At 40.2% G+C, this 15,142-nt stretch overlaps 1 protein-coding gene across 3 annotated transcripts in view; it reads right to left on the bottom strand.

The window, feature by feature from the left end:
* Window positions 1-15,142, bottom strand: part of ppp1r16b (protein phosphatase 1, regulatory subunit 16B) — a 91,243-nt gene that overhangs the window by 50,363 nt on the left and 25,738 nt on the right. Inside the window, exons 1-2 of one of the 3 annotated variants that reach the window (XM_029277865.2) lie at window positions 11,919-12,142; window positions 10,191-10,637 (exon numbers count right to left, since the gene is read on the bottom strand). In XM_029277865.2, coding sequence (XP_029133698.2) covers window positions 10,191-10,458 — 268 coding nt within the window. In that variant the 5' untranslated portion in view covers window positions 10,459-10,637; window positions 11,919-12,142. Of the gene's footprint in view, window positions 1-10,190; window positions 10,638-11,918; window positions 12,143-15,142 lie in introns of those variants that run through there. The other 2 variants (XM_020636789.3, XM_029277864.2) reach the window with 2 other exon arrangements.

The following is a 15,142-nucleotide window of genomic DNA, read 5'->3' as shown; positions in this document are numbered from 1 at the left end:
TTGTTCTGTGTAATCTCCAGGCTTTCTGTATTTGAATTTGTCATCTGTATTTGCAGTGTTTTTTTCAGATCTGTACACATACCTGGTTTATAACAGACTGCTCACCCTTGTTTTGATCTGTGTGACAACACATGATGCACAAGAGAGTCTGGCCCAGCTTACACCAGAGTTGTCAAAGGTCAGAGCCCACATCAGCTTAGCTGAACATGTGAGTAAACAACCCCCTGTCACAGCACACCGGTCAGTACTGAAGAACAGAGCAAAACAATCTCTTTCTGTACCAATGGGTGGCTTTCAGAAACGCTTTGGTTGAAACAGAGGTTGATATTTGTGTGTTCAGTTATAAAAACAAGTTAAGGCTCAGTCACTCACAAAACTTATCCAGCAGTAGTTTTCAGATTATGTGTTATGTTTGATTGATTGATTGACTGACTGTTTGGACTTTATTGTAAGCCAAAGTCTGAAATGTGTCTTTCTTCACAGCGGCTCCATTTGCAACATCAAACGTAAAGACAAGATACAAAGATACAAATATCTGTCACTATATTCACAAACCAAACAAATATTCAGAGGCATTCAACGTGCTTTGATCTGGGATTCAGGTCCATATTCACTTTTGGTGTAGAAAAGAGTGTTTCAGTCTGACCTTATTAAAGCATGGGACCTTGTGTTGTAATATTTCAAATTCACCGTTCAGGGTGTGGTAAGGGTGAGATACAATGCTGTTAGCCATCCTTAACATGTTGTTCTTGTAGGCTGATTCATAAAGTGGTTGTCTTACAATCTGTGAGCAGATTTTTAATTGGTGGAGCAGCTTAGACTTTAATGTAGTGGACAGACACATGTACCATGTAGTGTTACAGTACTGTAGGACACTGAGAATCATGAAAGTTAAAAAAACAACAAAAAACAAGAATTTATCTATTTGCCCCAAAAGACCTCAGCCGGCAGAGGAGATAAGTTCTTTGTTTTGTTTTTTGCAGATATATTTAATGTGGTCTCAAATAGTCGATCATTAAACTCAAATATGTATAAGATGACACTTCCTCGATTGTTTCATTATCAATTACAAAAGGGGCGTCGTGAGCATCAGATAGTAAACCAAACACAATTTCCTCTGTTTTCTTTGTATTGATCTTAAATGCATTAGTATCACTACACTCGAGCACTTTGTTCACAGCATGTTGGTGCAGCCCAGGGCCGTCAACGTTACTTAAAGATATCAGAGCTGTATTGTCACAATACTTCAGAATGTACTGACTTTGTGCATCTAAATTCACGCAATCCTGGGGAGCCCAAACATTAGTCGTAAAGGCAGATGAGAGGGTTTTATTCACTTTGATGAACTGCACTCTGTTGGTCAGAAAATAAATATGCCTACCAACAAGTCAAAAAAGGGATTCAGTTCTTGTTGAATCATTTCTGACATCAATATGTCTGCTTTTATAGTGTTGACATACTGGTGTCAAAAATGATTCAACAAGAGCTGAATCCCTTTTTGTCTCTTTGGTGTGCTTCTTTTCTCACCAACAGATTACTCATTAAACAGACGAAAAGAAAAAGGAAAGATAAAAAGGAACAGGGAGGCCGAGTTCATATTCAATTCAGCATATCGGAAACAAGTCTTTGAATATGTTGACATATAACTGGTCTTACAATCAGATCAGATGTTTTACAGAATTTGAAAGAAGTGGTGGATAACAAGCACCAGGCTCTATTTCTTGTCTCTCCTTTTATGTCTGCAAGAGCAAACTCTTCAGAGTTTAACAGTTCTCTTGTGTCTTGGTATGAAGATATTATTCCAGCTCAACATAGACAGCAGTGACACTGATTATGTTGCAGAGCAACCTTCATCTTCATCATCATCATCACTGCACAGCAGGGTTTGATCTAATTTCTGTAACCTGTGATTAGTTAGCCTGTTTTCTGTGTGAGCTCATTACTCTTGTATTGAAAAACATGACCGCCTCTGTTGAGCATGGCAACAGAGAAGCTAGTTTGTTTAAGGTGCTAATTTGTTTGTAAATGGTTAACACTTAGGATTTTGTATGTTTTGTCTTATAAAACTAATAAAAAGGACATTGAACCAAAAACTGCTCGTTAAATTAGACGTAATACAACGAAAAATGACATCCTTTCCATCCCTTCATCAGGCCATTATCAATACCGCTTATTCTGTTTGGGGTTACCGGGGACTGAAGCCAATCTCAGCTGTCATTGGAGAGGTTGACAGTCAATCACCGGGTTGACATATAGAGACAAACAATCATTCACCCTCATGGGTTAATAAAAGTCACCAGTTAACCTAACAAGCTTGTCATTGGACTATTGGGAGGAAGCCAAAATCCACACGCTACAGCTCTGTGAAGCTCTACTTAGGTTATCTTTAAACTAAACACTAGTGACAGTGTGCTTACACATCAACAATGACATTGCTAAGAATGGACAATGGGGCTTTTTACCACGTCATTCCATATTAAATTAGCATGCTAGCATATTAACATTGGCCCTCAGGCCCAACGATATGTCACCAGTTTTGCAGGTATTTGGTCATGATCAACATTCCAGACAAATATATTACCTGATGGATCTTAGCCTCAGAAACATGAATGCATTTTATGGCAATCCATCCCATAGCTGCTGAAAATGTCCACAAACATGTCAACTGCAAGATGAGAAAACCACAGCTGCTCAGGTTGTTTACCATTAATACCACACATAGCAAAAAATGCATTAGTCTGTGTGTCAATCACTGCACCTTTCTGAGTTTGTCTTATAACAATTTTACTGCTGTGGGCAAAATAAAATATTTAAGGGCTTCCTGTGTAGACTACATGAGACTCCAAATACCAAAATTGAATCCAGAGCCTAGTTATTTCTGTTTGAGAAATCATAATTAGTTATAAGTGTTGCTATGGCACAAAGGCAGTATGGTGTTTAAGTTCTACGATTACCTCTAACATCTACAGAATACCTTCAATACACAGAGAAGACACAGTGAAAACAAACACTATTGGTCCTATTGACTGTCAATCTCAATTCCAATCAAGGTTTACAAACACACTTGATCTTAATATGTTTCCAGCTTAAGGTAGTTGGAGTCTAAATGAACAGATGGATGTGAAATAAAGAGACCTAGAACAATGTATTGAAGGTCAGTGTTTTCCGGACAACATAAGGTGACCATTGTGATGTCATTTTGTTTGTGCTGCACGTCTCTTCTTCTGTTTTTGCTCTCGTGTGTCTCTTTAATGCCACTCTGCTGCTGCCATATGCCTGGGAGCAGCTAAGCCTATCTCAGGCCTCTGAGGAGAAGGCCTTACCTCTCTAATAAGACAGCAGAAGAAGACAAAAGCTCCTGTGAGACCTAATTTGCACACAGATAACTAGAAAGGGAAGAAAAGGAGACAGAACCACATATGAGTTTTCCTTCTGAGAGGCGTTACTCATCGCTGCCAGAGAAATCTTTCTGTCCTGAAATCAGGAGTTATTCCTCCCTTGTGTTTATATGGTGATGATATGGCAGAAAAACAGGCGGTGAACCGAAAGCAAAAGCCACAAAGCTAAAAATGGAACAAGAATTTGAAGCTAGGCTTCTCAAACATGAAGTTACAAGCTATGATTTTAAGGGGGGAATAAGCAGCAATTAGTGTGCAGGGTGTTTCCATGCGAGTGGGAGGATAAATAGAGTCCACGGGTGGGAAAAACACAGAGCTATAAACAACAGACAGATTGAAGGAGGAGCAGCTATAACAGACTTTGTCATTGGTGCAAGAGGCGTTATCAATGTTTTGTAACAGACCTTCTATATTTGAAACTATTCCAGATATTTCACAACACTGTGAATCACAGTTTTATATGATGCCATTCATATCTTTACTGATTCAATTCGGTCTGACTCAATGAAAAGCTTTGAGACAGACAGCTAGCTAGGATAGCTAATCATGTCCGATCAAAAAGGCTCCTTCCTTCTTTTTATGTCGGTGTCTTAACTTCCCTTTGCATGTGTTTAATTGCTCTTGAATGATCTTATCTTTTGAACTATTTCTGAATCCTCAAAAAACGTGCCTCTGGAAACAACTACATGTCATGCCTGATGAAGGACGTAGCGTCGAAAGCTAAACATCGACAAAATGATTCAGTTCGACAGTCTGAGAAGAGAAGATTTCAAAGTGTTGCTGTAGAGATGTAGAAGTATGATTATGTTGTTTTTACATTTTCATTAGATAACTGAAATGACACACCCTTTACAACCTTAATAATTATTTTACTTGGTAAACTTAAACTATATAACGGGCCATTTAAATAAGAGCTGTGTGAAGCATTAAGGCACCGATATACTTGATCAGAGCGGCTTACTGAATGAATGAAGTGCTGCTGAACAACATGTAGCAGTGTCTTACCATTTTTCAGCTTTCCAAAAAAATTACAAATCAACATTCAAAACCCACTTAATAAATCGACCAGTCAGCTGTGAAGGTTAGAAAGCAGCCAGGGTCTGACATTCTCTCTTCAGCTCTCTTTGTCACTCGTTCTGAACAACAGAGTGAAACTCTTTTACTATCTTCTAGGATAGACTATGCTGCTGTTACCCCCATATTTAAACAATTATAGCACCATTTTCTGTGACAGGAGGCTTTTTACTCTGACTTTGAGTGTGGCCATGAAAAACAAAGCTTTTACCTTTAGTCATACAAACTAGTTCTTCTCTGGCTAATGCTGACCCTGACAAAAGGCTGCCGCTGCTGGAGGAAAAGAAATGGGCTCCTATTAGAAGTGAATCCATTTCTAGCCATGCCGTTCACTGGAAGCAGCCTGAACTCCATGCTGTTCTCAATAATTCTTTGCCAAGCATTTAAGATTACTGAACAGCATTTCCATCCATACTACATTAGCCTACGTAGAGTCGTGCATATACACAGTAAAGCTCCTTCAAATGCAACGTCAAGAAGTAAAAAGAGATGATGATTTTTACTTTACTATCCGACACTTTCAGCACACTGATGTTGTTCACACTTTTATCAGTTTTCCACGGGGATTCTTTGCTCCTTCAATCATATCCGAGTTGTTTGACAGCTTCATCAGATTACAAAGCGATGTGAAGAGGAAATGTGAGGTCAGTCCATACTCTGTGTGTGTGTCTGTATGTGTGTGTGTGTGTCCATGTGTGTATATTGGCTGTCCTTCCTGACCCACTGGCTGCTCCTCTCTGCAGAATAGCAGCTCTCTGGGGAAGAGAAAACTATCAGTCTCAATAGGCAGCGAGACGCTCACAGAGAGAGACACTGAGGTGCTTCACTGTAATTTCACAGCCATCAACCCTCATCACAGTGACGGGCAAAGGGTTCATGACGGAGGCAGCCGGAGGGTAAAGGAATGGATCCTTTCCGTCTAATCCTTTCCAACCTACTGAGGCTCAAGAATGAATCTTATTTTTTATCCTCTTCAGAAAACGAACAGTCGCAATGAAACCACTGGAACAGGCTGCCTGAATCACAGTGAATAATATATCAATGGACATTTGACCAATCAGACAGCTTATGCATGGACCCTACATACACTGGTCATGCAAAAACGTAATTTGGCCAATCAGGGGAAGACCCCGTGGCTGAATTATTTGGAATTATTTTGGATTCAGGTGAAAAAGACGGTACAACAGCAGAATGACTGATAAACTGTAACGTTGTGGAAAAAAAAACTAAAATGTTCCTTCTTTTTTTTTTATCGCATTCCATAAAATTATCCCAATTATCATGCAATCTCAAATATTCATAAAAGCCAATGTTACTCTTTTTGCTTACTCCATCATGAAATACCCACACACACACATACACACACACACACAAACTTCAGCTCGAGTAGACATAGTGTCCTTTGCGGCTTCACTATATCTGCATCTCCTCACGGCCTGATGAGTCTGCTCCCACAGCTCCCAGCGAGGAAGTCATAATGACAGGGATGCTCCAGCCTCAGAGAGGAAGGAGTCACACACTCACACAACATATATACACACTCAAACACAAGATACAAAACACACACACATGCATTGTTCACGAATCTTAGTTTCAATGACACCATCTTCTTTAAAAGATCAAATTAAGCTTATTAAAAGCAAACACTCCATCTGGAGAACATGCATACCAATGAACACATGAACACACACACACACACACACACACACAGCTCACACACAGCATGTGCTCACACACATTGCCTCCGGTGGACCGCGTGATGCTGACTGCAACCACAGAGAAGACGCAGGACACTTCTCATTGGATACAGCCATTCAGGGATTAAGCTGGAGAAAATGCAGCGTGTCCGGCTCTCTTTTTTTTTCAAAGCCTGGAGGCCGGCAGAGTCAGCCTCAGGTCAGAGTCAATGTCTGTCTCTGTGTTTATGTTTTCATTTTCACTTCTCCCTGGCTCTTTCACTTTCTCTTCATGTAGGAAAAAAAAATCCATAGATGGCTCCCTTTATTAGATTTTAAAAAACACTTCCTTTTGTGTTTGCAAGTAATTGTTTTTGCACATTTTGACTTTAACTGTGATTTAGGAGATGGAGTCGGACGCTCAGATTTATTTCCCTCATTGTCTTCATTCTATTTTCGTTTCTGTTTTAACATAACCTCCTTTAGAATGACTATAACAGAGAGTGCATGATGATGTCACATTACATTTTTGGTGAAAGAAGCCCACAGAGTGTGACTAGTGTGCCTGGAGCTGCATAGCGTGTGGAGTCATGATGCTTGAAGGAGCATTTGGGGACCAGGGGGAGTGAGAGAGGAGATTATCAGACTCCGGAGCTAGCCAGCTGCCACTGGAGCTGTGTGGGCAACACTACACCCTGCACTCGCTCTCTTTTTTTTTTTTTTTATCTCTCTGCCCCTTTCATGGTCACCCTCATTAAACAGCCCTGAATGCTGACGTTTCTGCGCCCTGGCACTGTCTGCAGTGAGAGCAAAACTGGCAAAGCTTCTGCATATCAGTCATGCTCAAACCAGGGTAAAGAAATGTGTCCTCAATGTGTCCAGTGATGCACTGCAACAAAAAAAAAAACCTGGTTGGTTTATTTTTAGAGGTGTGTGAAAATTTCCCTAAAGTGAACAGTCATGCCGACACTAAATAATCATGGTTATCATATATGATGCAGCCACATGGAAACAAGACCAGGATTCCACAGCCATACGAGCAGCTTTGCGAGGCTTCCCGTCGCGCTGCTAACATGATCACAAAGACGAAGGTAGAATATAAATAATGTAGCATGAGTAACGTTTACATTTTAATTTCACATGCTCACATTAGCTGACAGAAGGGTGAATGTGATTACTTTTGCAGGTATGAAGACATGAACCTCTGAGTCTGTCATTGATATTAGAACATCAATTTAATATGATTCATTCTCTGGGATCAGGTCAGTATTATTTATACTACACTTTTTACATGTGTATAACTTTTCTCCTTGCTTAGCCTTCTGTTCACTGTGTAACTCTTCCGATCATACTTAACATATCGCTCTTTTTGAACAATGCTGCAGACTGAAAAAAACAACAGTTGAAATATTTGCCTGAATCATTGGAAAGTGTTGCACTTTGCAAGTGGCCATCTAGTGATTGCAAAATATGTAATTTCTTATTTGTTATCTGTGTGTTGTTACTGTTGTCTGTCTGCATGTTGGTAACAATGTGGTTTTCTTTTAATACTATTTTCACTTTGTTTGTCATTTTGATAACATGCTGTAAAATAACGTACAACGGTTAACAATAGTGAAATAGTGATTTCTGGTACGAATATCAACTTTATTCCCTTTATTAGACTGTATTATTACTCGTTACTTTATGTGAAACAGCCAACAACAAGCGGGCGAGGTTACACTAACGTCAGCACAGTAGCATCCTGGTAGAAAGAACGCTGTAAACAAACACAGGTGATCATTGAGCTGTGAGCTTTCTGTCTCATTAATACAGACTCATTTTCCTTTGCTCGAGCTTAACGACAATGATATAGCAGTGAGTTGTCGTCTATGTGCAGGAAGGAAAACGTCTCGTTCACAGCGAGCGACACAACAACACGCTTCTATTAAACTAGCTGTCAGAGAGCCCCGTGCTGCAAACACTGGAGACCTCAGCTCACGTTAGCTCGGCAGACCGAGGAGGAGACTCTCCATACAGACAGCCAGCTTGATTTAAAACACCGCCTGCTCCACGTTGTGTAGGCCGGACTATAGACTGATAGACTGGTTTGTTGATGGCGATGTGCTTCATCTCAACTGTTGAGTCTGTTGCCTTCAGAGATCTAACTGGTAAATTACCTACATGTGAAAAATGACTACAGTGTTATTTGAAATTTGCGAGTTGTCAGACAGAGCGAGTTGTCTCAATTCTGCCGCGGAAAATACTGAAAATGTGAACATTCATATGAGGATTGAAGCAAAAAAAAGTAACGCTCGAGTTACTTTCCCCAGAAACAAGATACTCTTATGAAGCAGTAATTCCATTAGAATCTCAGTAACTTTTTGATAGTAGTAACTTTAACTATAACTAGTTACTACACTGAGTATTGGTTTCACTCTCCATGCATCTTGGTAGTTGGTGAAGTTGTGCCAGAAAACCCTTCTCTGCTCTTACACTGATTGTGGTTACTGTCAGGATCTCTTGAAAACCAGACGGTGCATCTCAAAGTGTTTACCCTAATAAAAGAAAAGAAAATGATCAAGATGTAATCAGTAATCTCAGGGCCAGATGGTCCGGTAAGATGCAAGGACATTGCTGTTCTGCTGTAAAGGTCAAAAAGATTTCATGCACTCCTGCAGACTGCAGACTCAAGCTTCGTGTATTCTCATAACTGGATAAAAAAGCAGACACACGTATTAACGCCTTGCCAACATGTAAGTACTCATCTGATCCTGAATATGCAGACGATAAGATAATATGTTGACAATAATGCACCAAAGTGACAGTACTCTAGACAAATAGTTTATCAGCATCCTGTCATGAGATAAGAGATTGTTGTACACATTTCCTGGAAGTGACAGTTAGTATATAAAACACGCTATGCTGCATAATGACAGATACTGGATGTGATTTAATGAAGAGATCTTAACAGTTTCATGATCAACAACGGCTTCAACATCCTGAGTCAAGGAAGTGGCTTAGCAGACTTTCTCAGAAGTACAACTCTTCCAACAGAACACCACGTCCTTCAGAGTGTCATGAAGAATGAGCAGCAGCAGACGCATCCCTGATAAAAGTCTCTAAAACCAGAACAACTTTCATATTTACCTATTTAAGTGACATCCTGCTGGACTCTTTTTAAGTTAAGTCGTTATGGTAAAATCCAAAAGGCACAGATCCCGTCACTTCCACTGACTCTCACTCCCAGCTGGTTTTAAAACAAGCAAGTTCACATCCCATGTGCATAAGTGTTTCTGCTGGTTCTGCTCAGTAAGAATAAGTTGAATATATTTAAGCCTTGTGGCTGTTTCTATATCTGCAACAACAGTCTGCAAACCCAACAAAAGTACAGCAGCACAGCCAAGGGCTCCATTTGTTCCTATGAAAAGAGTTCATTGTTATTTCAAGTTGAAGTGAAGATAAATTAGATGTCATATCAACAGGATAAGCAGCCTGTTATCATTCCTGCATCACTGACACACTGTTAGCACAGCATCGAGGGACTGTTTGTACTGGAGAAAAACAATTATTATCTCCAAATAGGAGGGTTGGGGGGGGGGGGGGGGGGGGGGGCACCATCCGTAGAAACTTTAATTAAAAGACTGGCAGAGTTTCATCTCCCTGTGACAACTCCATTATTTCCAGATGATAAAACATTCTCCGAGCAGAACAAATGGACTCGGCTCCAATGGAGTAAGTTCCAGCGGCGGTGTAAGTACGCCGGCCGTGCTAATCGTTTCCCTGACCTTGGCATTTTGTATCTCGCTGAAGTAGCAGAGTTGAGGCTGAAATTAGAGTAATTATTCAAATGTGGCGTCACTGAGCTTTGTACTTGGTTTGACTCTGAGTGGATGAAAGAAACCCCCGGTACATACTTTCACTGCGTTGCCTTGTTACACAGGTATAAATCTACAGTGGCTATATTCTCTGTGCATTGGTCACTTGTGTACAAAGAACTTGGCAAGTCCATAAATCTACCTTTGAGTTTTTCTAATTTGCCAGAACCATAAACATTCTTTACCTTCATCCGGATCGTTCCTGGCCGACGCCTCCAGCAGAGCCACGCTGGCAGCGAAAGACACTCGCCTCTTGATGTCCGACTGCTGCAGGTTGTTGGCGTTGCGTCCCTTCTTGTCGGCCTTCCGCTTCTTGTTTTGCATCTCCTTCTCGTACACGGCCCATCTCTTCAGCTGCTGCGTTCTCCGCTTCTGGGCCGCCCGCAGCCTCTCCAGACTGGGCACCTTGTCCAGCTGCTGCAGCTCCTGGATCAGCTCCAGGTGGTTGGCCATGGTGCCCGGAAGAGGAGGGGGAGGGGTAGTAGAATGGATGATGGTTGGAGGGGTGGAGGGGGAGGGGGGGAGGAAGGGGGGTGTTGGGGGAGAGATCAGGAGTCTAGCGAGGGCTGCACCTTCCGAAGTGGCCTCCTCCCATCACAATCTTCTTCATCATCCTGTTAGCTGCAGTAAGTCTGGGTAAGAAGACAGAGAGGGGGAGAAGGTACGTAAAATATCAGCCACAAACTTTTACGACCTGCAACTTCAATAAATACATCAGCCAATAAAAAGTGGTGCAGAAGTAGTTTGATGCTGTGTAAAACGTCCTGTAAATCCTTCGAAAGATGCACAGAGGCAACACTGACATTCAACAGTAAGCATCATCGTGATGCACCACATCAAAGTGCTCAGAGATGTGTTTTAGTGGCCTAGTTTAAGAGACAGAAGATAAAACCAACCAACCAACCAACCAACCAACCAACCGAGCACTGAATGAATGCTTTTTCTCGTTAAATGTTCCACTCTTTGAACCCGATACTGCTCATGTGATTTCAGTTTAGCACCTAAAGATGTCAATAAAATAACATTTCTGTTCCTCACAAAAAGGTGACACAGAAATGAAAGCAAATGTCATTTTCATAACGGCTCCACTTTCTTCAATTCACACGATGCAAACTCCATCAAAATGATGCCTTTGAGTGTTCAGGGAAAAATGGACAACTATGGTTCTATCAAGAATGGAGGCAATTTTATTTTTTCAATTTTTTATTAAAATGTCCAAACAGGTGTTGCAGTCTGAATTTTCCATTTGCTTTGTGTGCTCTCTCTCAAATCCTCCAACAAGGTTAACCGCTTCCTGAATGCTACTGGTAGACACCAGCGTGACGAGCCGCTGATAAAGAGGAGAGAAAGAAGCAGCAAGCCGGTGAGAAACTGAGGCGGGGATTTTTTTTTATGTCACTGTTACATTGATGTACTGAAGCCACGCTTTCTTAAAACAAGAACAAATATCCTGCTTTTTCTATTTCGCTCTTACAATTGAAAGCGTCAGAAAACTGTTAGAAAAGCAAGAACAACCCCCTTTAGTTTGTTGTTTTTGTAGACGTCCAATGAGAATGCAGCACACGTGACTCATTGACAGTTTCTTCAAAAATGAACTCGTAGAGGAGGAAAAACAAACGGTGATCAATTAGCACGACCAAAGCAGAAACGTATACATGTGGAACCTAATATGAAAGATGTACTGTGCAGTTTCTAGGACATCATCTACTCAGCCTCTCACCTCATTCAGACCACTTCTGTTAAGCACTAAACAATGTACATTTATTGTATTACAGCTACAAACACTAAATCACCTTTTGGTAAAAGTCGAGCCCTTTCAAACCACTTAGTATGCAAACAGATGCACATACACACAGCTCCATAGTTTAAAAGACTTAGCTCTGCAATGTTTTATGTATGAAGCATGTTCTTACTTACTCGTTGATAAATGCCAGGGAATGTTTCTTCAGTTCTGCCGCCCTGGCATTGAGCAGCATGGCCTCATAAAACGCCTCGTATAATCAACCTGTTGCTACTGGCAGTCTGTCTGCAAACCGACCTTAAGCTACATTTCCCCTGCAGCTTTAACGTCTTCATAACTGCTAAAACATGGACAGGAAACCAGCTGAATAATCACTTCCGACAGCATCTCTCTCGGTCCTCGCGTCACTCGAGCAGTGTGTGTCTGTGTGTGTGAACAGAGGATGGCCGTTGAAACTCGTCTGTTTCAAGTTGCGTGAATAATAAAAAATAAATAAAAAAGCGCCCGACATACACTTAAATCTCTGAGCTGCTGAGTTTGACACCTTTAGATGCATCAAATGGAACAACACAAGGATTTAAGTATATTTTCTCTCAAACATAAGCTCTTTAATAAAGTTTGTGTGAAAAGAGGCACGAGCTAAAAACATCTTTAACACAAAGTAAATTGCTTTAAAGCTAATGATTTGTAAAGGCTGGATCAGCATCCAAAGGTTGATCACAAGAGGATTAGCAGCAGGGTCTCAAATTATTCTGGACCCATTTCAGACTTAATCTGTCAGCACATTTTTTTTCCCCTACTCAGACTTTTCAGGAAGACAGACAGCAGACACACAAGTGTGGAGTTTTTAACCCACTCTCAGCACAGTTTAATTTGCATGATGGGTTGCAAATATTTAATAACTTCTGGGGTGATAAGAAAATGTGTGCCAAATGTTTCTGGGAATGGCAGTGAGATGTTCAAGATTCTCAGAACTCAACATTCTTTTTGAAACTTCCTCAATTCTGATGATTTTACAGTATCAAGCTGTGTTGTGTTGTTTAAGCTCTTTCATCAAATGACTTGGTTGAAATGTGGTACTTTTCATTTATTTTTTTCAGCTTTTTAATCAACTTTGATTTGATTTTGTTCATCACAAGTGACACCCAGTTTCTGTAAAAACTGCTGAGGTTTTAAAGGAGAAAAAAAACACAACTGCGATCAAACTTTTTTTCACTCGGTTATTTTGAGTTCAAATATTGTTTCAAAGTAATTCTCAAAAAGAAAGTGAAAAAAATCACTTGTAAAAAATAAAAGCATGTATTTTTTTTATGAATATTTAGTACAGGAAATGTTTTAAATATAGAACAGCCACCTCCACACATCATACAAGTAGCTTCACCAATTACACCAAAACTTAAATAATAGGATTATTAAATATATTTATAATATAATCAAATATTTAGTCCAGCTCATTTGTTGTCTCTCCCTGGTCGTCCAGGCTTAATTAAAGGGAAACTCCACCATTTAAACAAGCACAAAACAAATCTACCTTCATTATACTGAACTGTCTTGCAGGTAAATATGTTGTGATATGCTAGATGTCCTCAGAATAGTTGGGTATTATCAACCAGGGTCATAAACACTGTGATGTAGTTTGTTCTGAAAGTATCACCAGTTCCTTACACTGAAACCTCTAACAGAAAAAAAAACATCCATTAAGGTCCTGACAGGAAACAGAGCCTCCGCTCCTCTTAATGCACCATCCAAGATAAAACAGGACACACACCTGTCGGAGTAAATGAACACTGTTTGGATGATGTGTGAAGTAAAGTTAAGGTTATGTGCAGAAGCACATGTTCAGGAGCACAATCTTTAAAAACTTTTTGTTATACATTTGAAAAAAACCTGCAGTCCTGATTGGTACGATCATAAAAATACTTTAAAGTTTACGATTATTAACGTGGGTTTAGTTGTAAAATATTTACTGCCTTATTTTATCAGAGGAGGGAAAGGGCACTTGGCTGAACGGCAGCCAAAAAGTTATCCTCCTCTCTCTGTGGTTTCTAAGAGCAGCTTTTATTGAAGGTACTGATAAAAAAAATAAAGGCGCTACCGAGTCGAACACACTCATGCACACTCACAAACTAAACTGAGGTGGCCACAACTTAACCACTGCTGCCGCGGTAAGAGATAAACGCTCATGGAAAAACAATATTCTAAAAGTCTCAAAAGACATTTCACAAAAAGAGATATAGTCAATTTAAAGAACTTGTAAAGTTGAGGATATGTGCAGTAACAGACTCAGACAGACAGAACTGAAGTGTTAGTGCATGGAAGTTACCATACTATTCTTTAGCTTTTTAAGCCTTTTAATTAGAGAGACAGGACAGTGGGTAGAGTCAGAAATCAGGGAGAGAGAGAGTGAGGAATGACATGCAGGAAAGGAGCCGCAGGTCGGATTTGAACCGGAGCTGCCCGTCTGGAGCACCACAGCCTCCGCACATGGAGGTGTGCACATCAACCACTACGCTACAGCGCCTCCAATGGAAGTTATTATTGTCTCAAACTTTTCTTACATAGTTTGTTACACTAATTGTTCTTTTTATTTATGAGTCATTTGTGAATCTGATTCTGGATTGATCAATTAGTTTTTTTTAGTCTATAATAAGACAAAGGATGGAAAAAATATATCATCACTGAAAGTGATGGAAAGGTCTTATTTTTCCCCAACCTGAATTTATTCAGCTACTGTCCTCGAGGAGTATAGAAAACAAGGATTCTTTACAGAGAGAAGAGGCTCTAATCAGAGCCTTTTCCTTTTTCTTAACTATTTATTCAAAGCGATGAATTGATTTGTCAATTGAGGATTCAGTATTTCTGAAACATTTTCACATTTTACCTCTGGATGATTTCCATTTAAAAATATATCACATTAATGAGTTAGTCCAGAAAAAGGCCACTGAGCAAACTGGCTTTGACAACAACGATGACCAAACTGGAAACATCTACAATCTCCTTTTTACATAAAATGCTTTTTCCCCCAGCAGGCTGAGTTTAACAAGGTAACCGTTTCCTCTGATGCCTCCTGGATGATTCCAGGCACAACATGTCCCTGTCTCTCTCGGTGAGATGTGAGTGCAGCAGTTAAAAGTGAATTATCTTCAGGCAGAATGTGTGACAAACAAGGAACACTGTCCACTGTTCTCTTCAGCCGTCTTTCATGGTCGATGGCGATAGAGCGGCAATATGAAACCCAGGAGCTGCTGTTGAGCAGATCATGCCGAACATGTTCTGTCAAAAGAGATGACTGACACATAAACACATTTGGAAAAACATGAATGACTGAAGGCGTCTTATGTTCCATGTAGAATAATTACTAACGCTGCACTTCAGAAAAATCCTGTTACCTTCGTA

Source organism: Labrus bergylta, chromosome 5, assembly GCF_963930695.1.
Source record: "Labrus bergylta chromosome 5, fLabBer1.1, whole genome shotgun sequence".
NCBI lineage: Eukaryota > Metazoa > Chordata > Actinopteri > Labriformes > Labridae > Labrus > Labrus bergylta.
The sequence above is the reverse complement of the archived record's forward strand: the minus strand, read 5'-3'. Positions and strand labels throughout refer to the sequence as shown.